Raw genomic sequence first — 19,059 nt, forward strand, 5'->3', positions numbered from 1 at the left:
AGAAATGGATGGACGGCGAGTTGCGGCTGACATAAATTAGAGTGGAGTTTAGAAAAAACAACAATCCCCCCAGGAGTATTATATATTCTTACGCATGGGATAACTCCGATTAAGAGAAAATGTTTTCCAAAAAGCACTGTGTCTTAAGAATTAATTTTACGTGGCTTGTTAAATTGTATAATAATGTTCAGTGTGTTGAAAAGCTGTACAAATCTAATCTGATCTGTGCAAAGAAACCAAAGAAAGATGTTTGACGCAGGTCGCAACACTAGAGAAAGTAAATGCCTTTTCAATTGCCTTTATGTATCGGTATTGAATATGTTCATAATAATTCATATTTTGTTGATGCTATTCCGTGTTTAGAAGTTAATATATGAAGTGCATATATATAACCTTCTTGGGGGATGCGTAAGTGTACGTTCATTGACCGCCTTTGTGTGGTATATCCTATTTTATGTCCGCTTCATTCATTTCACATTTACTTTACATCAGTGTAAGGGAGATAACTTATTTTTTAGCCTGAAACGTTTCCACAAGAAATATAGTATGTCCCATTCACAAATCAAGAAACCTGGTTATCACAGATAATTTCAGGGGCATATCTCAAATTGACTCACGATGCTAAGTTCTTACATTTATTCTGGATAAAAGACTACAGTCCTGGTGTGACATTATAATACTACACATGATCTCGAAGCTGTTTCTAAACCTGGATACTCAAATATTGACCACATGTTTACATGACACAAAATACCTTTCTAAAAACTAAGGGTACATTTTATTGCATCTTCGCTGACTTTTAATAAGCATACTCCTAATAAAATGGTTCTTGGAGAGTGTGGCAGACTCCCTTTACAATATATTTACATGACAAGAGCGATACAATACTGGACTCGATTAATTCATCTCATCAATAATAGACAACAATATCAGGGTTACATCTATTGATGATGCTGTAAAACACAAATGGGTCACTTTAATTATTTTGTATTTTATGTTACATAGGATTTGGAATAGTCTGGATTCAGCTGAATATGGGAAATACTGGCATGTTAATCACCAAAGGCTCTCCGACAATTATATCAAGGCAGACACACATCCTTGGAATGTTTATCAAAGTGCAACTATGTATAAAAACATATACATCATCTACTCACTACTCAATACTGAATTATATTTAACAATAAACACACCTCGATATATTAAGTGGTATTTATCAAAATTTAGGTGTAATAATTTTAGAGATTTTATGTTGAGATTGGAAGACACAATAATATTCCTCACGATGAGAATGTTGTCTGAAAAAAAAAAATAAGAAGTTTGTAGAAAATCAATACCATGTGATGATGAGATGTGAACACTCATCTGGCAAAACGATATACACATCCACATTATACAGATTATCCAACAACTGAAACAGTTATCCTACTCGTCACATGCGCTGAAAGACTTGCTATATACAACATTGGACTCAATTTATTTCCAACTAAAACTTTTGCAACAAGAGGTGAGAAAATACTGATTTATTATGTATACCTTTGTATGCGGGATATTATTTTCAAAAATATTCATATTATTGTATTGTGGGCCGATGCCTTTATAACTGAAAATAATGTCTGTCCGTATGAAGTGCATATATTATAAGTCGTAGAAGTATCACTCGGGGTACGAACCGTGAAGATCCGGGGTAGAATAGGTCTTCAGCAACCCATGCTTGCCGTAACAGGCGACTATGCTTGTAGTAAGAGGCGACTAACGGGATCGGGTGGTCAGACTCACTGACTTGGTTGATGCATGCCATCGTATCCCAATTGAATGGATTGATGCTCATGATGTCAGTCACTGGCTTGTCTGGTCCAGATTCCTTTATTTACAGACCGTCGTCATATAGCTGGAATATTGCTGAGTGAGGCATTAAATAACAAACAAACAAACACTCGGGGTACATCATAAGTTGTTGCAGGATCACGAGCAGTACATGGGGATTTATGCGTCCCGTGTCAAGTTTTATACCGCGAGTCGGAGGCGAGTGGTATGAAATCTAAGGAGAGACTCATTCAACCACATGTACCCCGAGTACACATTTACCGACATGTTTTAATATGACACTGTTAATGAATTAAAACAAATTCAAAATAGATAGAAAACAGCTGTTCAATTGAGTTAAGGTTGACTTGTGCTATGTCACATGACTTTTATTGACTCGGACAAAGCGTGGGGTATAAGGGATTTATTCAACCTCTCAGAAATCCACGTGCAACCTGTCTTGCTCGTGACGGGGTATAAGGGATTGATTCTCCAGCTGAGAAATGTATTACCCTCCCAGGCGGGTAACATAGTATAGTATGAAGATCGCGTGGACCAATGAGATCTAATCATCCTGACATGGAGGTATGATAAAATTAAGTTTCTCCCTTTCTATCTAAGCATATTTGATGTTCGTTTTAATCATTTCATATTCGACCGCCTCCGTGGTCTAATGGTAAAGCGTCCGCCCGGAGAGCGGAAAGTCCGGGGTTCGATCCCCAGCCGCGTCATACCAAAAGACGTTAAAAGATGGTACTTGTTGTTACCCTGTCTGGCGCTCGGCATTAAGGGGCTTAAACAAGGACTGGTCGGCTCGGAGTCAGTATACTGTGTCTGAGTGGGGTATTCATGTTAAACTGCGGCATGATATCTCAGTGTGCTAGCACTATAAATCGGCATCAGTCCGGACTAGTACAAGCAGCCACACACACACGCATATTGGTTACTATTTTGACGTAGTAGTTTTTCAATAATATTTATGTAAATTTGTTCAAGCCACAATATGGCTGAAATATTGCCGACATGACCTGTTGATGGTTCACATGGCGTGTTGATGTTGAGGATTCACATAACATGCCGCGAGGCAGAGTTCACATGGTGTGGCGTGTCGCTGAGTTCACATGGTGTGGCGTGTCCCTGAGTTCACATGGTGTGGCGTGTCGCTGAGTTCACATGGTGTGGCGTGTCGCTGAGTTCACATGGTGTGGCGTGTCGCTGAGTTCACATGGTGTGGCGTGTCGCTGAGTTCACATGGTGTGGCGTGTCCCTGAGTTCACATGGTGTGGCGTGTCGCTGAGTTCACATGGTGTGGCGTGTCCCTGAGTCCACATGGTGTGTCCTGGCGCTGAGTTCACATGGTGTTGTGTCGCTGAGTTCACATGGTGTGTTGTGTCGCTGAGTTCACATGGTGTGTTGTGTCGCTGAGTTCACATGGTGTGGCGTGTCCCTGATCTCACATGGTGTGTCCTGGCGCTGAGTTCACATGGTGTGGCGTGTCGCCGAGTTCACATGGTGTGGCGTGGCGCTCATTTCACATGGTGTGGCGTGGTGCTTTGTTCACATGGTGTGTCGTGGTGCTGAGTTCACATGGTGTGTCATGGCACTTTGTTCACATGGTGTGGCGTGTCGCTGAGTTCACATGGTGTGGCGTGTCGCTGAGTTCACATGGTGTGACGTGTAGCTGAGTTCACATGGTGTGGCGTGTAGCTGAGTTCACATGGTGTGGCGTGTCGCTGAGTTCACATGGTGTGGCGTGTCGCTGAGTTCACATGGTGTGGCGTGGTGCTTTGTTCACATGGTGTGGCGTGTCGCTGAGTTCACATGGTGTGGCGTGTCGCTGAGTTCACATGGTGTGGCGTGTCGCCGAGTTCACATGTTGTGGCGTGGCGCTCATTTCACATGGTGTGGCGTGGTGCTTTGTTCACATGGTGTGTCGTGGTGCTGAGTTCACTTGGTGTGTCATGGCACTTTGTTCACATGGTGTGGCGTGTCGCTGAGTTCACATGGTGTGTTGTGTTGCTCAGTTCACATGGTGTGTTGTGTCGCTGAGTTCACATGGTGTGTTGTGGCGCTGAGTTCACATGGTGTGGCGTGTCGCTGAGTTCACATGGTGTGGCGTGTCGCTGAGTTCACATGGTGTGGCGTGTCGCTGAGTTCACATGGTATGTCGTGGTGCTTTGTTCACATGGTGTGTCGTGACGCTTTGTTCACATGGTGTGTCGTGGCACTTTGTTCACATTGTGTGTCATGGCGCTGAGTTCACACGGTGTGTCGTGGCGATGATCTCACATGGCGTGTTGTAGAGATGAGTTCACATGGCGTGTTGTAGAGATAAGTTCACATGGTGTGTTGAGGCGCTTTGTTCACATGGTCTGTCATGGCGATGATCTCACATGGCGTATTTCTTCGTCCATTCTCTGACGGTCTGCTCATATTTGGCCCGGTCAGTTTTGAACAGGCAAGCTATGTGTGGGACCAAGGGGTCATCTGGGTTAATGTCATCCACCAGCATGCAGCGCACACACATTAAGACTGAAATAATCAAGTATTTAATTTATAACATCCCTGTCAATTCCTATCACAAAAGACGAGGACCACTAGACCAGCATTTTGTTACAATGTAAATCGCAACGGGCGTTGATATTACCTAATTGTTTTCCTGTTCGTTTTTTACTTTACTTGCCCAAAGCTTAAGGGCACAACGCCCATCCATAAAATTGTCATGTTGATTTAATTCCATACGATTCTATGTTGTAAAAAATATAGATAGAAGACCAACAGTTTTAATCACTGTCTCGAAAACGATTGCATCAGTTAAATACTTTTGGCTACAGTGAGTGCTGGGCTCCAGGCTTCTCTCAGAATGTCCAGGTTCAGAGATCCTGCACTGCTGATGTTCGGATGGTAGACACGAGTCTTGAAACACACCTAAAGAAAGATAAACAGTGAAACCTCGTTAAAACCGGACCTCCTCAATTGAGAAATTCCACTATCAACACTCACTCCAGCTGCTGGGGTCGGCACGACATATATGCTGTGAAAAAGGGCAGAGTGCGTGCACTGAAAATGTAAATTAACAGATAAATTATTGATACGAAAATCGATAATAGAATATTACAAATCCCGAGGGGGTCTCAATCGGTATCTTACCTTTGGGGGTTTAAATGGGTAGTCAATTGGGAATACCACTTCCAGCATGAATGTCCCACCTTCATACGATGTACCAGCCTGAAATTAGAGTACAACCTCGTTAACACGGACTCGGATTATTTCAATATATCTTAGCGTTGCTCGAACTATCAATCACTGGTTTGCCTGCTCCAGATTCGCTTATTCACAGTACGTCGTAATATAGCTGGAATGTTGCTTACTGCAGTGTAAAACAACATCGCTTCACTTCCTCCTCGATATATCGTTATTGACTATGTGAAATTATCCTCCCGCTAGAATCCTTATATGCTCCATGGCCTAATGTCTTTACACCGCTTATCTCGAACAACAGATTACTCGATATTGGCTTATTGAGTGTCCTATACTAGTGTGTCCAGAACACCTTCCCGCGGAGCGGAAGGTCGGAGGTTCAATCACCGGTCACGTCATACCAAAAGACGATAAAAGATGCAACTTGTTGTTACCATGCCTGGCACTCAGCATTAAGGGGATAGAGCCAGGATTGGTCTCGGAGTCAGCTTAATCTGTCATATTCATGTGGCACTGCGGCAAACACACACACACACACACACACACACACACAAACGAACGCACGCAAGTACACACACACGTGCATGCACGTCCCTATAAAAGTGAAATAAGCATAAACGCGATGCTAAATCCCTTTTACCCTCACCCTGCTTAAATCGGCTCGAAGTCAGTATAACGAGTCTGAGTGGGGTATCCATGCTAAACTACAGCACACACACACTCATGCATGCACGCACGCACGCACGCACGCACGCACGCACGCACGCACGCACGCACGCACGCATTACAGTGCACGTCTCTTAAAACGTGAAATAATCCTGAACGCGATACTAAACCCCATTTCACCTCCCCTACTTATATTGTTTGGGGGCATGTGGATTTGGCGTGTGGCAAGTGGATTTGTAAATATCGATATTTACTACAAAAGGATCTAAAGGACTTTAGCTTAAGAAATTGAGTTTGTTTTATGTATTAGATTCCATGTATAAACTTAAAGAAAAATTAATTTGGGGCATAAATACATACCGGGCCCAGTATAATCGCTTCCCAGTGAAAACCTGCAACAAACGAAATCCTACATGGTAACAGAAATTACAATACTATTGTTGCTTCTAATGAAATAAACTAACATATATATATACTCTTAAAAAACACAACGCAAAGCCAGATTTGTGTGAGGTAGGAAAATACATTTATACGAGAAACCGTACAAGGTATTGAGCCAAAATGTTGTGGAGAGAACACTTGGTGATTGTAGTCATCTCAGTTATCGGTACATAGGAAAAGTCCGAGGTGAAGGTCAACTACCATCAATAACGCGTATGTCCCCCGTTAGAATCGATAGCGGCCTGACATCTCAAGCCCATTGATGAGACGAGTATGCGAATCACATATTAGGGAATGGTAGCTCACTCGACCTGCAACGCAAAAGCCAACTGCTGCAATGTCTATCCAATTCATCCCACAGGTGCTCTATCGGGTTCAAATCCGGGGATCTGTAGGGCCAGGGGAGAACATCAACGTTGTTGTTATGTAGACAGTCTCTTGTGATCCGTGCTGTATGCGGTCGAGCGTTGTCCTGCTGGAATACACCGTTGCTGTTGGCTGCAATTGGGAGGACGTGTGGTAGGAGAATTTCGTTGATGTATCGTTGAGCTGTAAGAGTGCCCTGAATATGGATCAAACCTGTCCTGCCATGGTGAGAGATAGCCGCCCACATCATAACGCTACCCAAAACAAACCTGTCCACTTCCTGTACGCAGTTTCCGGCGTAACATTCTCCTCGACGTCTGTAGACCCGTGCTCTTCCATCCCCTCGACGGAGGAGAAATCTTCATTCGTCGATGAACCAGACATCTCTTCATCACAGTTGAGGCTATACCCTGTGTTGACGACACCAATGCAGTCGTTGTTGATGATGTGATGTTGTCCACTCAATATGACGCGTCGAACAGGACGTCTTGCTCGTAGACCTGCTGCTGGTCTGGTCGGAGATTATGCGCAGTCCGGGTTTTGGGGATGCGGTTGAGGTGGCTGTGGTCGTCCTTTCACGTAGGTGGCGCAATCAGATGTAGCGATCTTGGGCGGGGGTGGTTACTCTTGGTCATCCCGACCATGGCTGATCACGTGTTGACCAATGCTGTTGAAACCGATCCCATAGCCTTGTGATGGTGCTGGGCGCTACATAAAAAACCCTGGCTTCAGCTGATCGGGTTCCCCTGCCTGTCAAGCGGCCTATGACGTTGTTTCTTTGCACTTCTGTTAATCTTGGCATGTTGTTGAACTGTCACTGTTCGATTGACGCAGATGAGAGGCAATCAAAAACCCTGCACTTTAATACCGTTCATAGTGCTGCTGCAGACCTATTCTACCCCGGATTCTACCGGTGACACAGTACTGAACGGAGAGAAGTGTGAATTTGCCAGTGTATATTTTATTTTTCCCGGCAGTTCATTTATAAATATTATTAACTCGAAACAGGTAAGAAAGAACTAAATATCAACAAGCGGATGGGTGTCGTATTTTATGTGTTGGTCTCAATGGTCGCCACTTCTGGCTTTCCTTCTGCATATTGATATGACACGTGATATAACTGAAATAATGTTTAAAGCGACGTTAAACCCATCTCAATACCCCACTAGGGCGGTCGGGTAGCCTAGTGGTTAAAGCGTTCGCTCGTCACGCCGAAGACCCGGGTTCCATTCCCGACATGGGTACAATGTGTGAAGCCAATTTCTGGTGTCCCCCGCCGTGATATCGCTGGAATATTGCTAAAAGCAGCGTCAAACCACACTCACTCACTCACTCAATACCCCACTCGCTACATGATCGTGATTATGAAATGGGCGTTCGGTAAAACGAAGTTCCACAATAAGTGTTTGACAAATAGGGATAGATGTACAGTGTTTCATTTACCACCGAGAAAAAAACTCAAACCGGCGTCAGTAAATTATCTTCAGTGCAAATTTGTATTTAAAATGTTCTTTAGTAAATTATAAAATGGTTAAAAACTAAAGATGTCATCACCCACAGTTATCTCCGAAAGGCCCGACAGCGATTCCCTCCATAGGGTGTTCCAGAGAGTCTTGCCATTCCTGTATATGTGTAGTATTGATTAATACATGCTTCAATTACATCGATATTATTGTTAGATAGATAATATTATTGTTATTATTATTATAGATGACAAATTGTATAAGTGATAACGATCTTGTTAAACTCTAGAGTGATATATGCACATACACTATCCGATAGCGAGTGTATATAGTGAATATACCTACGATTTGATAACAGAAGTTCACAAGCTTTCGATGCGGAAGTGAATATCATTGTTCGGTGAAATCGCCAGCTGATTAAAACGACTAGTAATTGACCCAGTTCAGAAGCAATCAAAACAACGACTTTCTGTGAATCAGATGCTACTAATCCTACTCTCGGGGATAAGCGTACCTTGAATATTCGCTTCACAGCCATGTTTCCGTGGTGCAATTGTAGAAACTGCTTTGGTTCGTCATGTTCTATTTTTGTATCGAGGAATGTTTACCAAGTTACCTCCCCTACATCACAGAGCGTGAAAGGAAATGTATGTCGTTCTCAACGTTATACTCCGGAATGGAGAACTGTTCCAATTGAAAGCTTGTGAACTTGTGATATGACATCGTAGGTATATTCACTATATTCACTCGTTATCGGATAGTGTACGAGCATATGTCACGCCAGGTGTGAATTGAAATAAGATTATTTCTTATACAGTTTGTCATCAATGAACAGTATGGTCGATGTTAGAGAATCAGATATTATTAGACACAGAAAGTTTGTGTGTATGTGTGGCCAAAAGGCCAATAGTACATCATGCATACAATAACATTGTACAAGTTACAGCGCAAACTTGACATTGTAGTTTCAGAACATGTAGAACGGGTTCACAAACATGAATTTCATAATAGATTTATATTGGCTTCTTAGCCCTCATGAGAAATATGCGGTATGATAACACGGGAAACTTACATGACATTTTCATTTTCTAAAATACTGTTGTATGTAATCATTTCTTAAACTTGTATATTCTGGATATTAGTCCTCGTTTGGGTTGGTACAGTACGGACAAGGTGCATTTTCAATTGCCGGTTGTTGTTTTTTTTTAATCTAACTGATCTAGTCTGTTTGTTTATTGGTCGTTTAACGCCGCACTCAGCAATTTTCCAGCTATATGACGCCGGTGTGTAAATAATCGAATCTTGACCAGACAATCCCGGGATTGACATCATGAACATCGATCCACTCAACTGGGATACGATGGCATGCATCAACCAAGTCACGGGTTCTAACTGCTCTAATACTCAAAGAATGTCCATTGCATCTAAATTACGTTAAGACTCGACGGCGATGAACTGCTTTTATTGACGTAAGGTAGGTCTCAGATGCAATAGAACTTTTGAATTCAGAATAATAATGTACACAATTTGTTTCTCGCACACTCATGAACCATTCTTGGTGATGCATACCTTTAACCTTTGTTCAAAAATATTCAGAAACACTCTTTCTTATGTCGCCTACATCTTGCGCGAGCCAGACATGCCCGTATTTAAATAATAGTATTCTTACAGAAAAAAAAACCCAGTTTACGTTTCTCTGCATCATCTAGTCAGCATCAGAATATTTGTTAGATAGCACATAAAGTCACTATTCTAAAACCTATACCAGTAGGTCCCAGGGTAGCAGAGTTGTGTGTATCAGGCACATACACAGAACCATATATTGTAGGTGTTGTGACCAGGCGTTGTGTAATGACACTTATAAACAAGATACAGTCCGACCAATCATCATGTATACGGTTGAACCCTTAGGCGATGTGTTGTCGAAGGAAGATCTGAACGTCTTAAGAAATTTGTCTAGCTGCCGTCTGGTGTCTCTTACCGCCTGGGTGTAGTCGACGGAGACTCACACATCACCGGTTTTACTATTGTGTGTCTGTGGTCACTACTTCCACGAATTCTCTATCTTTGAAAGAAGAAAATGTAACAATTATCGCCGGTGGGTGCCGTTTAGTGGCAGCCTGTGTGCTCGTTCTTTCGGAATGCGATCAGCTCGGCTTTCCTCGATGTCGAGGTTATGTTTTAGGAATTCTCTGTGACATATTCTGTGACATATTACTATTGGTTACTATTTTGACGACAAGTAGTTTTTCAATAACATTTATGTAAATTTGTTCAAGCCACAATATGGCTGAAATATTGCCGACATGACCTGTTGATGGTTCACATGGCGTGTTGATGTTGAGGATTCACATAACATGCCGCGAGGCAGAGTTCACATGGTGTGGCGTGTCGATGAGTTCGCACGGTGTGTTCTAGCGATGAATTCACCCGTTGTGTCATGATGCTTTGTTCACATGGTATGTTGTGTCGCTGAGTTCACATGGCGTGTGTGGCGCTGAGTTCACATGGTGTGTTGTGGCGCTGTGTTCACATGGTGTGTAGTGGTGCTGTGTTCACATGGTGAGTCATGGTGCTTTGTTCACATTGTGTGTCATGGTGCTTTGTTCACATGGTGTGTTGTGGTGCTTTGTTCACATGGTGTGTAGTGGTGCTTTGTTCAAATGGTGTGTAGTGGCGCTGTGTTCACATGATGTGTCGTGGTGCTTTGCTCACAATGTGTGTAGTGGTGCTTTGTTCACATGGTGCGTCATGGCACTTTGTTCACATGGTGAGTCGTGGTGCTTAGTTCACATGGTGTGTCGTAATGCTTAGTTCACATGGTGTGTCGTGGCGCTTTGTTCACAAGGCGTGTTGTGGCAATGGGTTCGAATGGCGTGTTATAGTGATTAATTCACATGGCGTGTTGTAGCGATGGGATCACATGGCGTGTGTGGCGCTGAGTTCACATGGCATGTGTGGCGCTGAGTTCACATGGTGTGTCGTGGCGCTGTGTTCACATGGTGTGTAGTGGTGCTTTGCTCACATGGTGTGTCGTGGCGCTTTGTTCACATGGTGTGTCGTGGTGCTTTGCTCACATGGTGTGTCGTGGTGCTTGTTCACATGGTGTGTCGTGGTGCTTTGTTCACATGGTGTGTCGTGGTGCTTGTTCACATGGTGAGTCATGGTGCTTTGTTCACATGGTGTGTCGTGGTGCATGTTCACATGGTGAGTCGTGGTGCTTTGCTCACATGGTGCGTCATGGCACTTTGTTCACATGGTGTGTCGTGGCGCTTTGTTCACATGGTGAGTCATGGCGCTTTGTTCACATGGTGTGTCGTGGCGCTTTGTTCACAAGGCGTGTTGTGGCAATGGGTTAAAATGGCGTGTTATAGTGATGAATTCACATGGCGTGTTGTAGCGATGGGATCACATGGCGTGTGTGGCGCTGAGTTCACATGGCGTGTGTGGCGCTGAGTTCGCATGGTGTGTTGTGGCGCTGTGCTCACATGGTGTGTAGTGGTGCTTTGCTCACATGGTGAGTCATGGTGTGTTGCTCACATGGTGTGTAGTGGTGCTGAGTTCAAATGGTGAGTCATGGTGCTGAGTTCACATGGTGTGTCGTGGTGCTTTGCTCACATGGTGTGTCGTGGTGCCTTGTTCACATAGTGTGTAGTGGTGCTTTGTTCACATGGTGTGTCATGGCACTTTGTTCACATGGTGTGTCGTGGCGCTCTGTTCACATGGTGTGTCATGGCACTTTGTTCACATGGTGTGTCATGGCACTTTGTTCACATGGTGTGTCATGGCACTTTGTTCACATGGTGTGTCGTGGTGCTTGTTCACATGGTGTGTCATGGCACTTTGCTCACATGGTGTGTCGTGGTGCTGAGTTCACATGGTGAGTCATGGTGCTTTGTTCACATGGTGTGTCGTGGCGCTCTGTTCACAAGGCGTGTTGTGGCAATGGGTTCAAATGGCGTGTTATAGTGATGAATTCACATGGCGTGTTGTATCGATGGGATCACATGGCGTGTGTGGCGCTGAGTTCACATGGTTTGTTGTGGCGCTAGGTTCACATGGTGTGTTGTGGCGCTGTGTTCACATGGTGTGTTGTGGCGCTGTGTTCACATGGTGTGTAGTGGTGCTTTGCTCACATGGTGTGTAGTGGTTCTGAGTTCACATGGTGTGTCATGGTGCTTTGTTCACATGGTGTGTCATGGGGCTTTGTTCACACGGTGTGTTGTGGTGCTTTGTTCGCATGGTGTGTTGTGGTGCTTTGTTCACATGGTGAGTTGTGGTGCTTTGTTCACATGGTGAGTTGTGGTGCTTTGTTCACATGGTGAGTTGTGGCACTTTGTTCACATTGTGTGTCATGGCGCTGAGTTCACACGGTGTGTCGTGGCGATGATCTCACATGGCGTGTTGTAGAGATGAGTTCACATGGCGTGTTGTAGAGATACGTTCACATGGTGTGTTGTGGCGCTTTGTTCACATGGTCTGTCATGGCGATGATTTCACATGGCGTATTTCTTCGTCCATTCTCTGACAGTCTGCTCATATTTGGCCCGGTTAGTTTTGTACAGGCGAGCTATGTCTGGTTCCAAGGGGTCATCTGGGTTAATGTCATCCACCAGCATGCAGCGCACACACATTAAGACTGAAATAATCAAGTATTTAATTTATAACATCCCTGTCAATTCCTATCACAAAAGACGAGGATCACTAGACCAGCATTTTGTTACGATTACCTAATTGTTTTCCTATTCGTTTTTTACTTTACTTGCCCAAAGCTTAAGGGCACAACACCCATCCATAAAATTGTCATGTTGATTTAATTCCATACGATTCTATGTCGTAAAAAATATAGATAGAAGACCAACAGTTTTAATCACTGTCTCGAAAATGATTGCATCAGTTAAATACTTTTGGCTACAGTGAGTGCTGGGCTCCAGGCTTCTCTCAGAATGTCCAGGTTCAGACATCCTGCACTGCTGATATTCGGATGGTAGACACGAGTCTTGAAACACACCTAAAGAAAGATAAACAGTGAAACCTCGTTAAACCGGACCTCCTCAATTGAGAAATTCCACTATCAACACTCACTCCAGCTGCTGGGGTCGGCACGACATATATGCTGTAAAAAAGGGCAGAATTCGTGCACTGAAAATGTAAATTAACAGATAAATCATTGATACGAAAATCGATAATAGAATATTCCAAATCCCGAGGGGGTCTCAATCGGTATCTTACCTTTGGGGGTTTAAATGGGTATTTAATTGGGAATGCCACTTCCAGCATGAATGTCCCACCTTCATATGATGTACCAGCCTGAAATTAGAGTACAACCTCGTTAACACGGACTCGGATTATTTCAATATATCTTAGCGTTGCTCGAACTATCAATCACTGGTTTGCCTGCTCCAGATTGGCTTATTCACAGTACGTCGTAATATAGCTGGAATATTGCTTACTGCAGTGTAAAACAATATTCGCTCCACTTCCTCCTCGATATATCGTTATTGACTATGTGAAATTATCATCCCGCTAGAATCCTTATATGCTCCATGGCCTAATGTCTTTACACCGCTTGTCTCGAACAACAGATTACTCGATATTGGCTTATTGAGTGTCCTATACTAGTGTGTCCAGAACACCTTCCCGGGGAGCGGAAGGTCGGAGGTTCAATCACCGGTCGCGTCATACCAAAAGACGATAAAAGATGCAACTTGTTGTTACCATGCCTGGCACTCAGCATTAAGGGGATAGAGCCAGGATTGGTCTCGGAGTCAGCTTAAACTGTCTGAAGGTATTCATGTGGCACTGCGGCAAACACACACACCCACAAACGAACGCACGCACGTACACACACACGTGCATGCACGTCCCTATAAAAGTGAAATAAGCATAAACGCGATGCTAAATCCCTTTTACCCTCACCCTACTTACATCGGCTCGAAGTCAGTATAACGAGTCTGAGTGGGGTATCCATGCTAAACTACAGCACACACACATGCATGCACGCACGCACGCATCACAGTGCACGTCGCTAAATACGTGAAATAATCCTGAACGCGATGCTAAACCCCATTTCACCTCCCCTACTTATATCGTTTGGGGGCATGTGGATTTGGCGTGTGGCATGCGGATTTGGCGTGTGGCAAGTGGATTTGTAAATATCGATATTTACTACAAAAGGATCTAAAGGACTTTAGCTTAAGAAATTGAGTTTGTTTTATGTATTAGATTCCATGTATAAACTTACAGAAAAATTAATTTGGGGCATAAATACATACCGGGCCCAGTATAATCGCTTCCCAGTGAAAACCTGCAACAAACGAAATCCTACATGGTAACAGCAATTACAATACCATTGTTGCTTCTAATGAAATAACCTAACACATATATATATATATATATATATATATATATATATATATATATATATATATATATATATATATATATATATATATATATATATATATATATATATATATATATATATACTCTTAAAAAACACAACGCAAAGCCAGATTTGTGTGAGGTAAGAAAATACATTTATACGAGGAACCGTACGAGGTATTGAGCCAAAATGTTGCGGAGAGAACACTTGGTGATTGTAGTCATCTCAGTTATCGGTACATAGTTTAAGTCCAAGGTGAAGGTCAACTACCATCAATAACGCGTATGTCCCCCGTTAGAATCGATAGCGGCCTGACATCTCAAGCCCATGGATGAGACGAGTATGCGAATCACATATTAGGGAATGGTAGCTCACTCGACCTGCAACGCAAAAGCCAACTGCTGCAATGTCTGGGGTTGTGGTTGACGACGGCGTAGCCGTCTATCCAATTCATCCCACAGGTGCTCTATCGGGTTCAAATCCGGGGATCTGTAGGGCCAGGGGAGAACATCAACGTTGTTGTTATGTAGACAGTCTCTTGTGATCCGTGCTGTATGCGGTCGAGCGTTGTCCTACTGGAATACACCGTTGCCGTTGGCTGCAATTGGGAGGATGTGTGGTAGGAGAATTTCGTTGATGTATCGTTGAGCCGTAAGAGTGCCCTGAATATGGATCAAACCTGTCCTGCCATGGTGAGAGATAGCCGCCCACATCATAACGCTACCCCGACAAAACCTGTCCACTTACTGTACGCAGTTTCCGGCGTAACGTTCTCCTCGACGTCTGTAGACCCGTGCTCTTCCATCCCCTCGACGGAGGAGAAATCTTCATTCGTCGCTGAACCAGACATCTCTTCATCACAGTTGAGGCCATACCCTGTGTTGACGACACCAACGCAGTCGTTGTTGATGATGTGATGTTGTCCACTCAATATGACGCGTCGAACAGGACGTCTTGCTCGTAGACCTGCTGCTGGTCTGGTCGGAGATTATGCGCAGTCCGGGTATTTGGGATGCGGTTGAGGTGGCTGTGGTCGTCCTTTCACGTAGGTGGCGCAATCAGATGTAGCGATCTTGGGCGGGGGTGGCTACTCTTGGTTGTCCCGACCTAGGCCGATCACGTGTTGACCAATGCTGTTGAAACAGATCCCATAGCCTTGTGATGGTGCTGGGCGCTACATAGAAAACCCTGGCCTCAGCTGATCGGGATCACCCTGCCTGCAAGCGGCCTATGACGTTGTTTCTTTGCACTTCTGTTAATCTTGGCATGTTGTTGAACTGCCACTGTTCGATTGACGCAGATGCATTTCCTTGTTGCGATCATTTTGATCCGGGACATTTGTCACTGACACTATAACACATTAAACCTCTTCATTTTGCACCTCTTGGTCCGCTAATTTTGCTTTTATGACCAAAAATATCCGTATTGCGTTTCTTTCTTTTTTAAGAGTATAGTTCGGTCGCTTAAAGGAAAGGATGCATTCTAGTTTATTGGTGGCTAAAAATGAAACAAACAAGAAATGGCAATTCGATGATGATGTATATAATACGGGCATCATGGGCGATATTACATGCATCATATCAATGAGTGTCTCACAACGGGTGACGTACAAGACGTCTCAAGGAACTTGGAGGGTCGCAATTCCACAGTACACAGCAATGATTTGTTTATTTGTTTGTGGGTTGTTTAACGCCGCACTCAGCAATATTCCAGCTATATGACGGCGGTCTGTAAATAATCAAGTCTGGACCAGACAATCCAGTGATTGACATCATGAGCATCGATCTATGCAATTGAGATACGGTGACATGCATCAACCAAGTCAGCGATCCTGACCACCCGATCCCGTTAGTCGCCTCTTACGACAAGCAATGTCGCCTTTTACGGCAAACATGGTTTGCTGAAGACCTATTCTACCCCGGATTCTACCGGTGACACAGTAATGAACGGAGAGAAGTGTGAATTTGCCAGTGTATATTTTCTTTTTCCCGGCAGTTCATTTATAAATATCATTAACTCGAAACAGGTAAGAAAGAACTAAATATCAACAAGCGGATGGGTGTCGTATTTTATGTGTTGGTCTCAATGGTCGCCACTTCGGGCTTTCCTTCTGCATATTGATATGACACGTGATATAACTGAAATAATGTTTAAACCGACGTTAAACCCATCTCAATACCCCACTAGGGCGGTCGGGTAGCCTAGTGGTTAAAGCGTTCGCTCGTCACGCCGAAGACCCGGGTTCCATTCCCGACATGGGTACAATGTGTAAAACCCATTTCTGGTGTCCCCCGCCGTGATATCGCTGGAATATTGCTAAAAGCAGCATAAAACCACACTCACTCACTCACTCAATACCCCACTCGCTACATGATCGTGATTAAGAAATGGGCGTTCGGTAAAACGAAGTTCCACAATAAGTGTTTGACAAATAGGGATAGATGTACAGTGTTTCATTTACCACAGAGAAAAAACCTCAAACCGGCGTCAGTAAATTATCTTCAGTGCAAATTTGTATTTAAAATGTTCTTTAGTAAATGATAAAATGGTTAAAAACTAAAGATGTCATCACCCACAGTTATCTCCGAAAGGCCCGACAGCGATTCCCTCCATAGGGTGTTCCAGAGAGTCTTGCCATTCCTGTATATGTGTAGTATTGATTAATACATGCTTCAATTACATCGATAATATTATTGTTATTATTATAGATGATAAATTGTATAAGTGATAACAATATTGTTAAACTCCAGCGTGATATATGCACGTACACTATCCGATAGCGAGTGTATATAGTGGACATACCTACGATTTTATAACAGAAGTTCACAAGCTTTCGATGCGGAAGTGAATATCATTGTTCGGTGAAATCGCCAGCTGATTAAAACGACCAGTAATTGGCCCAGTTTAGAAGCAATCGAAACAACGAATTTCTGTGAATCAGATGCTACTAATGCTACTCTCGGGGATAAGCGTACCTTGAATATTCGCTTCACAGCCATGTTTCCGTGGTGCAATTGTAGAAACTGCTTTGGTTCGTCATGTTCTGTTTTTGTATCGAGGAATGTTTACCAAGTTACCTCCCCTACATCACAGAGCGTGAAAGGAAATGTATGAAGCGGGCGTAACCTGTAGCTGACTTGACGTTTGTAAACAGTTTTCTGATGGGGTGTGACCACTAACATATTAATACAATGTCAGGTTGATTTTTTTTCTCAGATAAATTAAGTGTGAACAATCTTACAGAGAGTGCAGTAACTGTTCCGTTCCTGGAGTATTTTTAAAAAGTATATACTTTCTATGTAGTTGTGCAATATTATTCACCGTTCCAATTTCAATAGACTGTCCAATACGGTGGCCCATAAGGAACGTACGTGGAGTCTGTTTTTCAATATTTTGATGTTTCACTTACTTTTATCGTAACTTTTTGCAAATTAACATAATTTGTCATACAAATATGTGATAAATCATGTATAAAAACAACCGAAAACATGGAAAATGTACTTTCAAGTAGCTATTGAGTCGCTGAAATGTGAAGCGAAAATGTCAAAAACTAAAATGGAAATGTCAAAAACCAAAACGAAATGTCAAAAACAAAAGCGAAAATGTCAAAAACTAAAATGAAACCACAGAAAACTATTTCCACTGCGGTGATAATAGTATCACCGCGGTGGAAATAGTTTTCTGTATTTTCATTTTAGTTTTTGAAATATCGTTTTTTGTTTTTTTACATTTTCATTTTAGTTTTTGACATTTTCATTTCACTTTTCAGCGATTCAGTATCTTCTTTACACATCATTTATCACATATTTGTAAGACAAATCTTGTTAATTTGCAAAAGGTAACGCTAAAAGTAAGTGAAATATCAAAATATGGAATACGGGCCACCGTAGTCCAAGGCTGCCATTTTTGTAAGCAATGAATAATGAATTTTATGCAATGAACGTTGTAATTTATACAGTACAGATCACCGGTTAATACAGAACGTGTCGTTCTCCATGAAATACTCTGGAATGAAGAACTGTCCCATTGTGTGTGTAGACGTTCCGAACTCTAACATCCCTGACAGATAGGTTCCATACTCTGTGCGTGTGTGTGTGTGTGTGTGTGTGTGTGTGTGTGTGTGTATGTATGTTTGTTTTGTTTGTTTGTTTGTTTGTTTGTGTGTTGTTTAACGCCGCACTCAGAAACATTCCAGCTATATGACGGTGGTCTGTAAATAATCGAGTCTGGACCAGACAATCCAGTGATTGACATCATAAGCATCGATCCACGCAATTGAGATACGATGACATGCATCAACCAAGTCAGCGATCCTGACCACCCGATCCCGTTAGTCGCCTCTGGATTGTCTGGTCCATACTCGGATTATTTACAGACCGGCGTCATATAACTGGGATATTGCTGAGTGCAGCGTTAAACAACACACATAAGTATTTAGGGATTTAAGTTGTTCCTGTATTTGCTGGAGAATTGGTCCGAATCGTGTGCTGCTATCGTCCCATGCTTGTCAATCTCTCTCCAGGCCCACACCTGGCGCGGACAGTGACTCTTGACTCTGACTTGTCCGGGGTTAAGTCCGACATTACTACTCAATAAAAGTAGGTGTGCCGTAATCAATACAATTTGAACCCGTTGAGTTAATTAAATCCCACAAACTATGATCCCATGTATCGTGCCACTTTTAGACTTGTTTGGTTGGATGAGACTCCCAATACGTGCCCGCCAGCCTTC

The 19,059-nt window shown here is 43.1% G+C and overlaps 2 protein-coding genes across 2 annotated transcripts; both read right to left on the bottom strand.

The window, feature by feature from the left end:
- Nucleotides 1–3,796: 3,796 nt before the first annotated feature.
- LOC139469481 (uncharacterized) lies at nt 3,797–8,528 on the bottom strand. Its single transcript, XM_071251663.1, has 6 exons — nt 8,458–8,528; nt 8,039–8,102; nt 6,034–6,065; nt 4,957–5,034; nt 4,629–4,734; nt 3,797–4,338 (listed from the first exon to the last, which is right to left on the bottom strand). The coding sequence occupies exons 1-6, from the start codon at nt 8,479–8,481 to the stop codon at nt 4,196–4,198; spliced, it is 447 nt and encodes a 148-aa protein (XP_071107764.1). The 5' UTR covers nt 8,482–8,528; the 3' UTR covers nt 3,797–4,195.
- A 3,738-nt stretch (nt 8,529–12,266) lies between these two features.
- LOC139469482 (ubiquitin-conjugating enzyme E2-17 kDa-like) lies at nt 12,267–17,374 on the bottom strand. Its single transcript, XM_071251664.1, has 6 exons — nt 17,304–17,374; nt 16,905–16,968; nt 14,219–14,250; nt 13,176–13,253; nt 12,849–12,954; nt 12,267–12,582 (listed from the first exon to the last, which is right to left on the bottom strand). The coding sequence occupies exons 1-6, from the start codon at nt 17,325–17,327 to the stop codon at nt 12,440–12,442; spliced, it is 447 nt and encodes a 148-aa protein (XP_071107765.1). The 5' UTR covers nt 17,328–17,374; the 3' UTR covers nt 12,267–12,439.
- Nucleotides 17,375–19,059: the final 1,685 nt, after the last annotated feature.

Source organism: Haliotis cracherodii, unplaced genomic scaffold (genome assembly GCF_022045235.1).
Source record: "Haliotis cracherodii isolate W230 unplaced genomic scaffold, xgHalCrac1.p SCAF_2, whole genome shotgun sequence".
Taxonomy (NCBI): domain Eukaryota; kingdom Metazoa; phylum Mollusca; class Gastropoda; order Lepetellida; family Haliotidae; genus Haliotis; species Haliotis cracherodii.

Bases quoted from the DNA above. Each gene is read 5' to 3' on its own strand.
- LOC139469481 (XM_071251663.1), bottom strand. From the start codon at position 8,481: ATGGCTGTGAAGCGAATATTCAAG. The intron at 5,035-6,033 runs GTATGTATTTAT...CTCTAATTTCAG, and splicing joins AAGCGATTATACTGGGCCCG to GCTGGTACATCGTATGAAGG. The intron at 4,735-4,956 runs GTAAGATACCGA...ATCTTTCTTTAG, and splicing joins ACCCATTTAAACCCCCAAAG to GTGTGTTTCAAGACTCGTGT.
- LOC139469482 (XM_071251664.1), bottom strand. From the start codon at position 17,327: ATGGCTGTGAAGCGAATATTCAAG. The intron at 16,969-17,303 runs GTACGCTTATCC...ACACATATACAG, and splicing joins CTGTGAAGCGAATATTCAAG to GAATGGCAAGACTCTCTGGA. The intron at 14,251-16,904 runs GTGGGTGATGAC...CGTTTGTTGCAG, and splicing joins CGGGCCTTTCGGAGATAACT to GTTTTCACTGGGAAGCGATT.